The 19,332-nt window shown below is 24.2% G+C and overlaps 1 protein-coding gene across 4 annotated transcripts in view; it reads left to right on the top strand.

Moving 5' to 3' along the window:
- Nucleotides 1-19,332, top strand: part of LOC114120401 (phosphatidate phosphatase LPIN3) — a 29,446-nt gene that overhangs the window by 2,691 nt on the left and 7,423 nt on the right. For 2 of the 4 annotated variants that reach the window (XM_027982284.2, XM_027982282.2), the window contains exons 2-3: nt 5,430-5,475; nt 17,626-17,839. In XM_027982284.2, coding sequence (XP_027838085.2) covers nt 17,660-17,839 — 180 coding nt within the window. In that variant the 5' untranslated portion in view covers nt 5,430-5,475; nt 17,626-17,659. Of the gene's footprint in view, nt 1-5,429; nt 5,476-17,278; nt 17,538-17,625; nt 17,840-19,332 lie in introns of those variants that run through there. The other 2 variants (XM_027982283.2, XM_050201813.1) reach the window with 2 other exon arrangements.

The following is a 19,332-nucleotide window of genomic DNA, read 5'->3' as shown; positions in this document are numbered from 1 at the left end:
TATAAAATGATTTACAAATTTTCAGGATTTTCATGAATTTCAAAATTTGAACTTTAAATGCTTGTAAATTAAAATCTTTCTATGTATCTTTAATATTTTTAAATAGCTACATGCCTACTTAATAACAATTTAAATGTAATAAATCTTATATTACATTTTTAGGCTCTTTGGCCAAGTAAAAGAATATTTTATTGATATTTATTTATAGGAAAAATAACTAAAAATTTAAATTGTCTATAAATAACTCATAAAAATCAGTTATTTTTTTAAGTTATTCCTTATACTGATACTGGTTTTTTGTGAAAATTCTCGTTTTTGCCTAATTTTTTCTCCCTGGTTAGGTATTTAAAAAACAATAATGTCTATAGAATTAGTTTTTAAGCTGTTAAAAGAATTAACCCCTACATGAATTGTATGGAAAGTTTTCTAAAATACAATTTCTAATGACTAATTTTATTCGTTTTCAAATTTATGTTCTGTAGTTAATGTTTTGTTAAATACATTTTTTTATTTATAAGAAAACCTTTACTTTATTTCAAATTTTACTATTGAAACGCGAAAAGATCTGGAACGCGGACGAGTTGTTTTTCTGTGTTTGTTTATCTCTTATTCGCTCACTTAACCTACATAATTATATGTATTATATTGTATTATTCTTGTATTTATTTTATAATCTGTTTATCCGTTAGTTATAACTAAAATCGTAGTTGGAAATTTATTTATTTTTTTGAATAATTGCCATTTAATAAAAAAATAACATAAATACATGTTATTTATTAAATAAACAAAAACAATTTTAATTGATAAATATTTATTTTTGTAGATTTGTAAACAAGTTTGTAGTTGTTTGTCCCTTTTATTTTTGAAGTACGTCATAAACCATGATAATTAGTTTGGAAAATAATTCGTTTAATTTTTCTATTATATATTAATATAATAATCTGTTTATCTGTTTACTATAACTAAAATCGTTTTTGGAAATAACCTTGATGTTGCAAAACATATTTTTGTTATGCGATTGTTATGAACAGCTTACCGAATATCATACGGTAATAAGCCTACAGCTTGTTTTTTGCTTTTATTATACATATAATATATTACCTATATATATTGACACTATTCGAGGTCAATACCGAACTGTTGTCTCGCTTGTCTGTACACTGCGTCATTTACGCACATATCAATAAAATAAATGCGTAAAGGTAAAATAATAAATTAATTAATAATATTTATAGGTATACCGTCCGTATACCTATTGTTTATGTCAAAATTTAAAAAGTTTATTTACCACTTGGAAAAGTAATTAGATACATTAATTAATTTTATTTTTAAAATATACATTTGGCCTATTTTTTAAATCATATTTAAGTGATGAGTCAGCAAACTGCCTTTTAGTCGTTTACTGTACCTAGTTGTTATTTTGTTTAAAGGTCAAAGAATCACTTAAAGTACTCCTAAACTACTGAAGTGTATTCTAAAAAAAGATCAATATATATTTTTTAAATTATTATAAATATTTATTACAAGAGATATACTGAGAACAATAATCTTAATGTGTATTTATTTTACATTATACCTGACGGCTGACAATAGTGATATTGATAATAATGATATAATATGTATAAATAACTTGGTAACTCACAAAATTATTCTTAAATTATTTATGTACATCATGCAAATTATTTATGAAATATATTTTTTTTTTACATTTTGAGCGGAGTAATGAATGTAATGTATTGATTTTATAATGGTGTGTGTTCTATTTTGTATATTTATACAAAAAATAAGTAATGAATTACACGCTTTGATTTTCAACTTTGAGGATGATTTTGAATAACAAAATGAATCTAGTATGTTCTTTGAGGAGGTAAAAAATTCACAGTATTTTTAAAAACAATCATGGAAAACAAACAAAAAAATAAAAAAAAACTAAAATCGTTTATGCATAATTAGTTTTTGATCGCATTGATTTCTTTATTTTGTTATAATTTAAGAACGAAATTTCTTTTTACAAAAATCGAAAATTACTAATTATTTTGTAGTTAGAAATCGTAGAAAAAATTTAGTTTCTATTAAGACTTTTTATTTAAAGGCAATTTTTATAATTGTCTAAAGTTAAAATTTTATAACATTTAATGTTCACTAGTATAAAAACTATTCTCTGGTTAGGTTAGAGACTATAATTAGCCACTAATGAATTTGCTGACAGTAGTTAAGGGGCGTTGGACCCCCTTCCTTAAAAAAATATGTTGAACAAACGAACAATACATTTAATTTTTAATATTCTTATACAATGTATTTAGGTATGTATTTAGTATTAATTATTATAAAAATCTACTATTACATTACTTATATAACTATGTCGACATTTTTAAGGATAGGTATTTGCTTAGTATAGCAAAATACAATTTTTTATAACTCATATATTTTATTGATCCGTTTAATAAAGATATCCATCTTTTTACAATTCTACTTACTCTAATCCATTTTGACTATTATTGATTATATTTTACAAATTACAAGTTGTATGAAGAATGTGTCACACACACACTACACACACACACATATATATATATATATATATATAAAATTAAAACTACGTTCTATACTGTAATTATTTAAATTCAGTCTAATTAGCAATAAGCATTAGTTTTTCAAATATTGAAAATTTAAATAATTCTGGAATATTTTAACTACCAAGGTATCAAAAAATCTATGTGCATTAAAGATATAGTATTATAGTCCAAAAAAGCTAGTTTAATAGTACCTACTTAAGTATGTATATTTTTTACAACATTAAAGATTTAACTTTTAATCAACACAACGCATTATACTCTTATATTTTAATTTTCAATACCTTGTAGGTTTTTTTATTCTTTAAAATGACATTGAACGAGACTAGAATTGAACAACTATAATGTAGTATATATGATAAAATAATGAACAGATATGCGCTATCGTGTTCTTCCGGTACTCTTCACAAGGTGGTTAAGTAACTAATTCTGAATATTAAAAGAATTGACTATCAAAATCTAATAATTTTATTGTATTATATAATTAAAAAATTTAATCATAAAAATATGATACAAATTTGTACCAAATAGCTACATAGGTAATAAAATATATGTTTATGATTTATACTTACGTATTGGACATTGGTCTAATGAGGAATTATAATTATTATAGGCTAAATATACTTTTTAAGAGGTCGGAATGTTATAATAATGAATTATGATTTATAAACTTTAGGTAAGGACACATTCGAATATCGAACCTATACCTACATTATACAAGTTTAACGTACCTTTTTAAGTTACCTTTTCACCTTCAATTTTTATAAGTGATTCCTTGAGTAATATTACCAAAAAAAAAAAAATTTACAAATTTACATTTAACTAATAATTTACTGTTTAATATATTTTTTAAATTAAACATATAATCATAATAGTATAATACTACATAATATCATGGAAGTCATATATATATACATATCATATATATATAAACGTGCATATCATATTTAATTTCATATTTTTTAGTATTTATATCATTTTATTATCTAATATTATTATTTTTACATTAGTATTTAATTATTTTATTTTATTTTCTATAAATAATATTCCTTCTTTTATTGGTTTCCTAGAAGCGTGGACTTTTTCTAGACTACTTTTTAATATTATACTATATCGTTTTGTATATTTTTGAAAACTTCTAAAAATGTATATATGTTTGGGTGAACTGCGAAGATAATCAAAAAACCTGTTAAATTTCGAATAAAAAGATTCGTAGTAATTGATAGTTTGTGAGTTTGACATTTTTTTGCCTATAAACCAGGATGAAATAATTGAAATATTAAATCTTCACTGATATATATGTTCACTAAATATACATATTATAAACGATTTTATTTTATATAAATGTCTCCTATAATATTATGTAATATAATTACTTATCGATAGGGAAGTCCGTATAGTCTGTAATATGTTTATTGAACATACAAAACCACTATAAACTGGTTTCATTTAAATAAATATATAAAATATTTAATTTTATATAATAATGTTGTTAATTTAATGTTATAATGCAAAATATTTTCACTAAAAATACCTAATAATATTTTAATTTAACCTAATATTTTACTATTGAATATTAGATACTATTACTATTAGGCCCTAGGGCACCCCTCTTATATCCACCATCAGAGATATAAGTATAACCATCTATTATACTGCAGGTTCAATGAAGCGTATGAAATAAAAAAGCGTATCATACTCAATGCAGGCGATACCGCCGATGCCCAATAACTCCCAATTGGTCGAGCACCTAACTATTTTAGCTCCCTTAACCGTGCACCTGGTATCTAGTACCGGATTTAGAGCATTTGACGCTCGGGGCTAATAAAAATTTAGCTCCCTTACATAGTATTAGTGTGCGGGTTATCAACACTTAAGAGCGTCCTTATACCAACCCTTATTATATCAAAAACGCCCGGGGCAAGGATACCCACTTGCTCTACCCAGATCCGTCACTGCTGGTATCTATACGATGAGTTACAATTATTTTTAATTTTTTTCCACTTATTATTTATGTAGGTAAATGTATACTTATATATAATATATATATACTTATACAGATAAACTTATATGGTACGTATATGTTATATAACTTGATACGACGCACATACTACAACTTAACTTATTTGACTTCCGTGACTACACCTACCTGCACCAATAGTATAAATATCATTTAAATGATTATAGTTTTTTGGTATTCCAATTTTTTAGCTATCATATAATATGTTTATTGTACCTATTCAATTTTTTTTTAAGAACTCCTAAGACCTAAATTGGTTAAAATTCTATAATAATTATTATATTATATTTATAAACTTATCGATTACACAATACCTAATTTAAAACTATTTATTCAATCAGTTTTATATTATATTATGATGTACCTATCACTAAAGTCTGTAACTGGGCTTAAAATGCATGACTTAATTTTAAATTTAAATTTTAACATAAGAAAAGACTGATGGCATAAATAATTATCGTTCTTATTATAGTACATAATATAATTATTTGGGGCACGAATATTAAATATTTTATATATTATACAAAATAATACAATTATTCAACACTCAATAGAATTTAAAAAATATACATTTGTGAATAGGCTTACTGGTTAGCGACTTAGGTATAAAGATAAAATATATTTCAATATATTATTATATATATTATAAAGTATAATATATTTTATGCGATCAGTGTTATTATTATTTATAGTTGTTGCTATAGTTAATATTATATATAACTAAACTGTAGATGTGACTTCTATTGATACTTATTTAAAATTTTTAAAATATTCATTTTATTTATTTACAATTAAAAATTATATTAAATATTTCAATATGTATATTTTTTTTTTAGAATGCTGTAGTCAATTCCAAGTTCTCTAATAAACTTCATTATAGCGGTAAGTACTTAATAAAAACTATAATATTTGATTAAATAACTTAAGTATATTTGAATGTCTTTTTCATAAAGAAATTAGGATAATTAGTAGGGTAGGGTATGTAATATGTATATGTATAAATTTTATGTTTGTTAAATCTTTTATATTTTAATCTAAAAAGCAGTCAAATATGGATCAATGGACCATGGATGTGTGTGTGTGTGTGTGTGTGTGTGTGCCTGTCTATCCATAGAGTCGCAATCATGAACTAAGTTAATAAAAAATAAATAACAATAATAAGAGTATTTTAGTTTGTGGTCGCAACTTAGAATAAGAGCCTCAGACCAACACTGATTATGGTTATAATGTGAATATTTAAAATAAAAATCGAGTAAATAATGTAATTAAAAAATATTACTACCTACTTAATTAAAACTATAACTTTTTATAGTGTTGTCTCTGTGACACACTGTAGCAAATAGGTATCAATAATATAAAGAAACACAAACGGTATAGTGCATCATGTTATATTATTATTCTTTAGTTATACTAATTAGTAATAACTAATAAGTAATAGTATAATACTAACTACTAAGTTATTGGTAATAATTTATTACATACTGCAAGATTTAGTGTGTTTATTTATTATCAATGTATAAGGTATAACCACTAACCAATTAAAAATATATAAGTCGTACAGTTTTTTGTCGTGATAATATTTCTAATAATTTATATTATATACTTATTAGTTATTATAACATATAAGTGTATGATTAAGTATTTTATGTTTTTTAGATTTTTAATTTTATTATTTACTTTACAAAAGACAATTATAGATTTGCCTATATTAGTTAAATGTTGAATATACGTAGGTAGTTATTATACTATTAATTAGTTTTATCATTTTAGTCCTATATGTACCGGTTTACTATTTTTGGCTCAATTAAAAATATCATTCTTCGTCATCATATATTTATATTTTAAAATAGTAAATTATAATGAAGAAATGGAATGTATTAACTATATGTCTGTATATTACATTCGAGTAGGTACTAAGCAATCGGTTAAAAAAATCGTTACTAATATCTATAAATTATAATCGACGTACTTTCACAACTTAAATTGTAAATTTTTTTAAAAATGAACTAGGTTATCGAAACAATATAATTATAATTATTATTTTCACTTTACTATATGGATTTTTTGTAACATAATTTACAAACTACAGTATAATATAACGCTTATAATTTATATTGGGTGATTCTTTTAACGAACACTCATTATTTCAGAATCGTATAATTCACACAATTTTCAATCGAAATAATACAATATTTTTTTTTAAAAAAAAAATTATTATTTATCAGTATAATTTTCTAAGTTTTTACTTTTTTAAATGATAGCATTAATTTTTAATTTTATATTCTGAAACAGAATATTTTTTGGAATATTTCGGTAGGTACCTATACATACAAATCGAAATTTTGACAAATGGCTCGTGAGTTATAACTTATAAGTTATGGTTGTATAAAATACTAGTATATCTGTTTTTTAATCAATAATTAATAAATAAGTAGAGTAATAAATTAAAATTTTGCAGTCGGTGCGAACCATTTTGTCGAATGTTTAGTGGTCAATAAAATGTGTTTGAATTATTTTTTAGTCGCATATTTAATTAATATGTTCAAAATATTTTGTGGTAAAATGAGTTTTTTGGTCGAATTAAAATTGACAAACCTACTTTATTAGTTTATTACAAATGATAATACGTAATTGAGGTAGTATCAAGATAATAATATACATTACACGCTTAAAATAAGTTCAGCAAAAGTTTATAAATTATCTAGGTTATGATTTATTAGAGTACTTCAACAGAATAGGTCAAAGTTTTAAATTAAAATCTTTTTTCAAGAATTTTCAATATCATATGTTTTTTTTTTATTATTAAAAACGTGTTCAATCACTAGATTTTCGATCAGATTATTTTGCTCAATTAAACTTTAAATGTTTATAATTCATAAACTACTCATTAAATTATATCGAAATACTCTGAAAAATATTCTGCTTCATAATGGATATTATTAAAAAAAATATTTTCAAAAACATAAATAGATTTCGAAATAATGATTGCTGTTTGAAAAACGAATCGCTCTGTATATAATATATATTATACATTATTACATATACTATATACAGTATACACATTTTAATTGGATTGCTATACCTATATAATATATATACTGAGTTAGTAATTTTATTCTGGTTGAAAATATCATATGGTGAAACGATGTTATAAATTTACATTAGATACCTACATTTTATAGGTCTAGGTTAGATATTATGTATATTTTACACATGTACCGTGTGTACAAGTGTATACATTATTCACGGAAGATGTGAAAGTAGGAAATCTTTCGTCAGCAAATCGTCTACATAATTCTACATAGGTAGTACAAATAGGTATACTCAATACTGTCTACAGTCTACCGTGTTAATCAATATTAATCGACACTTGTCAATAACTTTTTTTCCAATCAATATTGCTGGATTGTTGTAGGTATTAAGAATAAAATACTCAGACATAAAATTATATAAATGATTAGTAAGTGTTTATTATTGAAATTTGAAACTGCAGTATGTAAACTGATGTGTGAGGTATACATTTTGCGTATGGTGTGAGACACCACCATTTATATATATATATAAATTATTTAATACTACATAATACTATTACACGTAAAAAATATCATTAAAGTTCGATTTGAAAAATTATTACATATCATTGTATTTAAAATCATGATTATTATCTATTAAAATGTAGGTAAGATTCATAGCACTTTATGTTATGTTTATATGATGAAAGTTTATCTCTTTATTATTTAAATGTTTTATTCAATTAATTATTAATAGTGTTAGAATGTTTATTAACTCAATAGATCTCAAAAATGCATGTTATATGCAAATATGACCAAAAGTGATTATCCCCATAAAACAATTATATATATTTTAAAATGAGTTAAAAATATTAATAGGAGTGTGTATAATTATTGTATTAAAATATTAATAAAATAACAACGTTTCGTATTCGCTCGTTTACGTGTTGTGACATTATTATATAAAATTATCAATAATAGTCACTATACCTATTGGTACAGCCTACAGGTGTAGGTCTATATATAACATTATAAGCTCAATGTATAACACGCACGTTTAAATTGCGTAAATGAGCACATACATATACACAGTAAATTTAATAATAAAAGAAAATATTTTTAAAAATATTCTTTGAAATCTAAAATTTAAGAAAAATGACCTATACATTGGATATAATTTTAAAAAAAATGTAAAAACTAAAATAAAATTCAATATAATTTGCTACTTAGGTATTAAACTGATCAATATACAACAAGATTAAATTCACAACAAAATTTAAAAGTTCAAAGTTTTACAATTTACTAAACAGTTTTTTCTTTTATTTAAACATTTATTTTCCATAAAGCAATTTTTGGTTTTAATTATTGCAGATATCAAATGTGATTTTTTTACTGATTGCCATCATGGATACAGCTAGGTTATATATAGTACCTACATCTATATTTTATCATAACAAATTTAAAATAACTAATGTAAGTTATAGATACTTAGGTATATATTATTATGTCATTATGTCCATTATGACTACATAATACTCAAATATTTAATACCTATATTAAATGTTTTATTTTCCATTATCCGTTGTATGTATACATATTACAAGACTAGTGTATTTAATAATCATATGTTAGTACCTACTTCGTACTTACTTCAAACCAAAGTTGTTACTTATCTTGGTAAGTAGATAATATATTCGATTATACAATTGTACTTTTATATTAATATTTAGTAATGTTTTAATATTTATTTTTTATTAATATAAAAACCCACTTGTTCTGTATAGCGTAAATACTCAACCTAACATTAAACATAAATATTTTCTGTAATAATAATTAATAAATAATATTATATAATAAGTAACAGTGTATTACACTACCACAGGGCACAGATTATATTCTATCTTAGCCCGTGATAGGCGATAGCTACAGACTCGGGCGTACAGTGTTACAATTATAATATATATACCAGATACCTATGCAATTGTTTTGTTTTGCCAAATTTAAAAAAAATAAGCATAAAGGGCAGATTAATATATTATATAATATAGACTACACTACTACAGTATGTACAGCTGAATTTATTTATCTACTCGGTATTAACTTTAATGTGGATATTTCATACACTCACTGGTAAGGTATGAGTCTTAAAGTCGGGACGTTGGAAAAGTGTTGAAAATAATTGGGAATAATGACAATGTTATTGTTAACTCATAATCAGACAATGTCATACATTGATAACCTACTATTAATTAACAAATCGTAGATCCAACCACAATAACGAGTCCGGTGTTTGGTGATGAAATGTTGATAAGTGAAGTTATTAATGATTATTTGAGTATTTACAAAAAAATAAATTAAAATATGAACGTTGACTCATAACGCAACGATAATATCCACCCGTTTTTTAATTCCTCTGCATACCGCATGTAACAGAATGACTAATAAGCTATACCTAGGCAAATTCAATATCCTTGGATTTTTGTTTTAGATTCTATGTATAAGCGAATCGATGAATGTACTTATGTGCTGTACTCGTATTTGTTTTACAATGATGTGTGTTTTTTTGTTTGTCATTACTTTTTGGAGCTGTAAAAATGCTTAGATTTTAAAAAATAGAGGTGGCTTTTGTTAGCAAATTGGGGCTGGTACCGAATTGGTTCCCAAGCCCCCAACCACACATGCCAAATTAGTTCCCATATGAAAAAAGTATTGGTTCCCGTTTAATTACGCACATTCTCTTTCTCAATATTACATACAGGCTTAGAATTATCAACTTTAAAGTAGGATTGGTTAAAAATAATAATCAACAGCTTAGTTCACTTTTTTCTAAATGTAAACTCCACAATAATGTAAAATTAAAATACGATCGATGTATAAGCATAGTGCATACAATTTACAATAACATATGTAAATATATATGTATATGTATTATGTATACATTACATACAAATGTATATTCACTTACATTATTGACATACGTACATAGGATATATTATATTATAATATACGATGTACCCATACAGCATTACGGCGATATAAATACGTATATCTTAATCGTCATATAGCTAAATCGATCAGCGATAATTTGATAAACCTCCAACAGTCTATTTTTAGTTTTTACTATAAATTGTAGATATAGTAGGTGTATTTATATTTTGTATCAATTATTAAAATTGTAACTATTTGACCTGAACAAAACTGTAACTAATTCGGCTCAACCTAATAAAATAGACTTTTTTTAAACGGGAACCAACTTGATTCGTTTTAATAAAATACCTTTCTCAATCAGGAACCAGTTTGGTTATTCCTCAAATTTGATACTGTTGGTACTTGAGGGGGGAAGGGGGTAAAAGTTAGATATCTTAAAATAAATTTCATAAACTGGAAAAACAAAACTGAAATTTACATAATCGCAAATCTAACATTCAACAAAATCGATTTTGTATAACTTGAAAACAAATAACCATAGGATATTTGAAATATTCACAAAATTTTTGTTATAATTTTCATTGTATTATGACATTTTTAGTTTTAATAAAAAATTTTGAGCTATTTATAGGCATGTTTTCATTTTTTTTTAGGTTTTTTCTATAAATGTCGAAAAAAATTATTTGTTGGGTATGCTTGGAAATTGAATATAAAAACCCCCATGTTTAAATTTGTATAAAATTATTAATTATACATTAGCAACATTTTTTTTTAAGTGTATTTAATTTAAATTTTAAACTTTGTTAAAGTTATGAATTCATTAAAAAAAAATTTTTTATACTTAAATCTAGAAAATATAATATAAGATTTCTACAATCATTACTGGAACCATAAAATCTAAAAAAATATTTTTAATCAATTATTTTTTAAAGACATTTTAACGGAATCGATAAATTGCGTCCCGGGTATATTTGAAATTTACGTAAATTGTGACCCGGGATATTCCGATTTCCGGTCGGTTGGTTCTATTAACTAACGTACTATACGTATATCACATTAAGAAGTCAGGGAACAAAAAAAAAAAAAAAAATTACTAGGTTAGATTATGTGCGGGAATAGTCTTATACATTTTTGCCAATATCTTAATTCGAATTTTTAATACTATCGGCACATTCTTTTCAATGTATACACATTTTTACAGTTATTTTTACTAATTTTTAAAAACATATTTTTTAATTATAAAGAAAACATCAAACCCAACATTTTTAACCATACCAATATTAATACAATTATATTGCCAGCCACACTGAGATAGATAAGATATACTGGAGCGCGCACTCGGCCGTAAAAACGAGCCGTCGTGTTTGACGTTACCCCCACCACCGAAGGGCAAAACATTTCATTTTTACATAGGAAAATACGATGAATTTGTAAATAACAATTTATTTTCGTTCTTAATAGCTGAGATATTTACTCAAATGCCTATATAATCTCAAGCCTTTTCGTTAGTTTGTAATTTGTTACAATTTTGTATACCTAGTACCTATATTCAATATGATTGTCTCGTGTTCAGCTTTTGGATGTACTAATAGGCACATTAAAGGTGGAAGTATTTAGTTCCACAAGTACCTAAATATTAACATTTTATACAGTTTTATTTGTGGCCAGGGGCCCGGAGGTTCTTGAAGCCCCGATGGTTTTATAATTTTATATAATTAAATATTTAATCAATGAGAAGCGGAAAAAATACCCACGAAAAAAAACCAAACTACAATCACACCTGAAAAAAAGCCCAAGAAAATAAAAGTGCTATCATTGTAATCTTATATTTTGAAATATTTTATAAACTGTGGTTGATTGTTGATTATACAATGGATTTACAATCATATAATACATTTTTAATAATAAATAATAATATTTTTTAAATAATTTTATCATATAATTATTTAATAGAACATAGGAAAAAAATATTAAAAATACAAAATATTCTCGTTTGTGGTAACATAATAATACTAATAATTATAATACGAGAGATCATAGTCATAATAATTAAATAATATAATAATAGTAAATTGTTAATTAAAAAATAATTTTCGATAAGTAGTCTATACAATCATGATAAAATTCAACAATAACCTCTAGGCTATATCTATACATAAAAAATTAAAATTAACTTAACTGTATAATAATGATAATTAACTATAAAAGCTAAGTTAAAACAATACAAAATTTAACTGAATAAGTTATATTATTTAATAAGTTTGATTGAACAAAAATAACTAACAAATTAAGTTATTATACCTACCTAAATATTAATATTTTATAATATATAGATTTCCACTTAATAATCCTGAATTACTTAAAAAATGGTTGATTGAAGTTAAAAGGAAGAATTTTATACCTACAATGTATAGCACTTTATGTAGTGAACAACTATTTATAAACAAAAATGTCCATTGTAAATCTCAAAATCCCTGCTTGATCACTTTCCATATCGTTATATCTTATATTATAATCATGGTAATACAATAAGGTAATGAATAATTACTACTACATTTAATTTGTTAAAGAAATAAGAAAATAAATTAAGAATTATGAACGAAAATAATCATAACTACACGTATATCGTATGTAAAAATGAAATGTTTTGCCCTTCGATGGTGGGGGAAGCGGGATTCGAGACGGCTCGTTTTTTGTATCATTGCGGGAATGGCGAGTGCGCGCTCCAGTATATCTTATCTATCTCAGTGGCCAGCCATAAGTCTGAAAAATGATAAGGAGGATATTGATTTCGTAACTCTTAGACAGTTAGAGAGTTAGACGTAATTTATATAACAATAATGAATATTTAGATAGACAAATATATAAAAATATACCCTGCAGACGCAATTTACGTATGTATAATATTGTATATTATAATATACCCGAGCCGCAATTTACATAAAAAATTTGAAATGGGACGCGATTTACAGCGACTCTATTTTTAATAATAAATAATGATGCTAATTATTTTGTTTTATAATTTAAAACATTCGTAAGAATTTACACATTATTTACGATATGCGATGACATTTTTTATTTATTTTAAGATATTATCTATTTAAATTATTTATTCTATGAATAAAGTAAGGAAAAAAAATATCACTTAATTTTGGAATTTTATCAACGCTGATCGTTTATCTGAAGATTTACCAAATTTCATCATTAGTATAAGTCCGAACTAAAATATTTATTTGGAGTTTGACCAAATTATGTATTTTGTTTATCCTAGGTTTTACTGAAATCAACCGGTAAAACCTAAGATATTTATCGGTATTTGTATTCTATCATAACATTTATAAATAAATATAAATATATTTACACATTTATTGTAGGTACCTATATTAATATATTATAATAATTAAATAGGTACTTTATAGACTACAATAATATAATAAATGTAATATTTTCAGAAAAAATTATATTTTATCGAATCATAATAGTTTAAATAAAATAAATGACTCAAACAGCTATATGAAAACAAACCTAACCTTGAAATGTGATCCAAGCTGACAAACCATCTTAAGATTTCAATCGTTTTTTGTTTACAATGATATATAATTTAACACACCTATAATAGTGACCCACTCGTCCCACTCGGCACTCCACACTTTATGTAATACAACAAAGTTTACCTTTAACTTTTTAATTTACAAGTATATTCTATATTTTTGCTGGTTTGACCCACCACATCGGGCACTGCTATTTCAGTTGTAGTCTATTTCAAGAAAATTATAACAAAAATGACATGTATATAATTATATTCAAATTCAAAAAAATTATTAAGTAATAAAACCAAATTATTTTTCCGTAAACTACGTAGAGGTGGTAGGAAGACGTCTCCTCGTTTCCTATGATGCTTCACAACTGATTGTATTGATACCCAAGTAAAATTGTTCAAATTTTTTAGGACAAAGTATAGAAGGAACTATATATATTATATATGTAATCATTAGACATTAACTACATAATTACCAAGTTATATAGTATTATAGAAGAAATTTTCATAATTGATAAAATTATGAATGGTGAACTAACTGTCAATTATTGCCGAGGTATAGACTATAGAACGGATATCTATTATCCATATTTAATTTTTTCCCTTTGTAATTTAGTTAATTATTGTTACATTTATCAATTTATTATAATTAAACATTAATAATGATCTAAATATTTTGCTGTGTTGGTAAATTTTACTCCGGAGATTTTTTTTAGTAATTCTTCTTTGGACAATTTTTAGTACTTTTATTTCATAATTTTCATAGTCAATTGAAGCATTGTTTCAGAATTTTTAATTATGGATATTTCTTTATTTCAACAAGAAAAGTTTTCAGAGTGTGATAAATTAAGTAGTTCTCGTTGCGTAATTTTATTTTGACAGAATATTTCTCTCTGTTTGTTGTTACGTAAAATGTGTTTGACTTTGATGTTAAGATTGTAAGGAACACACATAAAATATTTTATCAAAATTTAATCAGAAGACTACTGTATACTAAAGTAATTTATACAGCTTTATATTATATACAAATGACCTACAAAAATCTGCAGACGTTCATCAGCTTTTAACTGCAATCGAGATGAATACCATCTACCCAACGTAATTTTTCAAAATTGAAAAATGTTAATGACATGTTATTACAAACAACTTTGAGCATTAAATTTTAATTTTCAGTAAAAAATAATTATGTACTTTTACTACTATTCATTTAAAATACGTTAGGTTCCCGTCAGTCACTCTGTATATCACCTGTATATGTACCTATTATATATTTTATAGATAAAGAGATCATGATACCATTTTCTTTTTAATCTCATTTTAAAGTTGTCTTGTATGAGTGTTTGAAGAATATTAAGCATTAATTATTACCTATTACATTTAATTATATTTATAATACAGACATCTAGTACCTACTTAATTGGTTATTATATTAAAAAAAAAAAACAAAGCTTAAAATAAAACCTATTAAAAAGTTCGGAGTAAATAATACGATCTCGTATAAATATTGAAATGGTAATAAAAAAACAACAAGTGGCAATCGTAAATCATAAGCAAATATCAATATAATAATATAGTATCTAAATTGTAAATATTTTTAAGGTATAAAGACATTATAATTAATATAATTTAAGTATTATATACATTAGTACTTACGACGTTACAAATATAAAATTAGAAACACATTATTCATGGATCAACATTTTATCTAGTTAATTATTTAAATAATTTTCAATTATAATTTTTCAAATAAAAATTATTCAACTCATTTTCAAATATAATTGAATAATTCTAATACTAATATATTATAATATTAGTAAGTTTTAGTTATTTTACATTATGTAATAAATCTACGTCTTACATGTAGGTATGAATGTATGATAATATATTCATATAATATGTACTTCGTCAATCATCACTATGTATGAATATTGATTACGTTATTATTGTAAATAGTAAATAGTCCATTATCACTATTCTAAGTAACTAGTATAATCTCATCCTAGAATAAATTAATCATTCTGCCTTAAAGTTGATATTAAATATTATATTCTATTATATATTAAATTAAGTAAATTTTTTTAATAATTTATTAATGATTATGGAGCATACTGTTGTGTTGATTTATAATCAACTCCTTTAATTCTCATCAAATTTTTAATACCTACTTGCAACTATGAGACCAAAATGTAATAAATACTAAAATAGTAAATTACCTATTCAATAGATGATATGTTTAAAAGTTATTTTGAAATTTTAATTTAAAAATTTTGTAAAATGTATGCATATTATTTATTAATATAATAATTATTTATAATAATTTTTGTTATTATTTAATATTTACCGCTATTATTTTTTTCGATTGTCGTAATAAACCATTACGAAATTATTATAATTTTATAATTTATAATAATATAATATACTTTCCTCTAGTTATATTTATGCTTTGTTTATAATATTTTTGCATTTATTCTGAATAAATTAAAATTTATAATCGTTTGACGTACAATTTAAAGCTAATCATTATTTCTAATATTAACATGTTTACTACTAAAAATAATTAATCATGTTTAATCTAATAAAATTACCGATAATTATTCGAATAATACTTTCAAATTATTCAAATAATGGTCTACTTTATGTGCATTATATTGGTATAGACTAATTTGTAATGAGTATATGGATCTAAATTCTAAGTATGTTGTACGTTGGTTATAGGTTCCTGGTGTAGTCTGCAAGTCTTATAACCTAACCTAGGGTTACCTCTCCAAGGCACATCATTATGATAATTTGTGAACATTTTAACAAAATGTGTACAAACTTTAAGTTTATAACAACATCTTTTACGGTTATTCATTTCGAATCAATAATTTTTTAATTAATTTATTGATATATTAATTTAACAAAATCAATATTGAATATACTATTTTGCCCTTGAACAATTTTGAAATATTAATATATTATTATCGTAATTCATTTTGACCACTTCGCCTGTAGTCTGTATGACTGTATAGCTTGTGCTTGCCCAATGCCCAACATTGTACATTTTATGAGTACGTTTTCATACACATACAATGTTCAATAAATAATCAGTATTGACACTAGTGACTAGTCACTAACACAACGCGCGTTGCGTTTGCTCCTCCTTTATGTGCGTCAAGTGTAGAATCAGCTGTTCGGTGAAATCGAAATCGTCGGCAATCGGCATTCAGCGCCTTCAGATCATAACACAATAACAACTTACTGTAATAGTGTAATCAGCGTAACGCGTGAGCATTAAGTTAATAAAGACATCGTCCGATCGTTGCTTTGTTATTTTTAACTCTCATGCCTATATAAGCATATTATTAATATTTAATAAGTATTAAGTATTTTAATATTTAGTACTCGATTGTCTATACACCAGTGTGCCAATAAACTCGTCTCGACTCACGGATACCTGGATTACAATATCGATCAATACATTTTAAGTGTGTGCTCAGCGCATAAAATAGCAATGCATTTAATATTGGATAATAACTGTGTTTAATATTATTTTATGTTTTGTTATTATTTCAGTGATTGCTGTTTACATAGCTTGCTCGGGAAAAGGATGAATTATTTAGGGAAATTTATCAGTAATTTTCGGCATGTATATAATGAGATCAATCCGGCCACCTTAACTGGAGCGATTGATATTGTTGTTGTGGAACAGCCGGATGGTACATTTACATGTTCGCCATTTCATGTACGCTTTGGCAAGATCGGTGTGCTTCGAAGCAGAGAGAAAATAGTAAGTAAAACTTCTTTCATCATTTTAAATATTAAATGAAATAGCTACCTACTAATTATAAGAAAGTAGTATAAAAGAAAAATAAATTTTAAATTAATAGAATTTTGATAAGATATTAACTGAAAAAATGTATAGGTTTTTTTTCTGTGTATCATTTGTGTATTTAATTATTATTTATGAAATAATGTTTTTTATTTTTCTGGACTTTATTATAAACTTATTATTATTTACCAAAAATAATTTTATGTTATATTTGCATTTCCTCTTAAAAGTTGTTTAATCAGTTTTGTGACAAATTGTTTAAGTGAATAGTTTTTAAAATTTAGAATGTTAGTTCATCTTCAAAGATTTTTTTCTTAATTTTAATTGAATGGCTAATTAATAAATTAGAACTGTCAAAAAACGTTTTATGAAAATCAGTGTCAAAATAAATAAAATAATAAACCATTTCTAAGATTTTTAAAATTTAAAAGTAGTTTTGTTACGCACAAAGTCTATCTTTTGTATATCATGTTTTTCTCTGAATGATTTAAATTTTAAATCTAGAATATCAAATACGATTTATTTTTGTTTATGTTTTTTTAAAAGTGACATTTTCTAAACTAATTGATTTTAGAAATATATATGCATTATTTTAAATAAATTTGACAAATACCATAGTTATATAAGTTATGCATTATTTATATGATCTATTTTATTCGCTTACTCTCTCTAGTCACTACCTATTTGTAATTTATTATTTAATGTGTTTAATTTTTAGTTGTGAGATATAAATGTGTTAAGTGTAACAAAACTCACTTTTGTGATTCACTTCTTGCTTAGTAGTCATATTACTACTAAATTAGAGAATTACTTTGAACTGTACCAGTTATTTATCAGTAATTCTTCCTAAACTAGTTTCTCTGTTCTGTTATAATTTATTGAAAACTGAAAGTAAAAATAAATTATTTTTACCTTATTAGTTATTATGAATATTTATTATTTATAAAAAAATATTTTTTGTGCAATAATACCATAGAATACCATAGAAGCATAGTAATGGATTAACCATGTCAAATGTTTGTATTATTTATGATATTATATTATACATTTTGTAAACAGCACAAATCATTGATCACTGTTGTTTTGTATTACATGTATTGCCTCTGCCCACGGTTATCTCAAGCTATTCAACTAAAATGTTTCTGTAATAACTTATATTAGGCTTTTAGGGCCATGTCATATTTTAAATTATAATTGATACATTTTTATCTCATTTTTTAACCTTTTTTAAAGGTTAATTATATATTTTCCATTATTTAAAAAAAAAATAACCATTCCAATAGTTAATAGTTATATACTTATAAATATTGTGGATAGATTATGATTTATTTGTGTATTTATAGCTTTTCAGTGACTGACCTTAAAAAAAATCATTGACCCTCTCATTAGTTTTGTTTATTACTGATAAATCATAGTCTCTGTTACCTAAAGTTTCAATTATATTAGTAGCT

The sequence above is a fragment of the Aphis gossypii genome, chromosome 2, assembly GCF_020184175.1.
Source record: "Aphis gossypii isolate Hap1 chromosome 2, ASM2018417v2, whole genome shotgun sequence".
Taxonomy (NCBI): Eukaryota; Metazoa; Arthropoda; class Insecta; order Hemiptera; family Aphididae; genus Aphis; species Aphis gossypii.
Note: the sequence above shows the minus strand (reverse complement) of the source record. Positions and strands in the feature narration are given on the sequence as shown.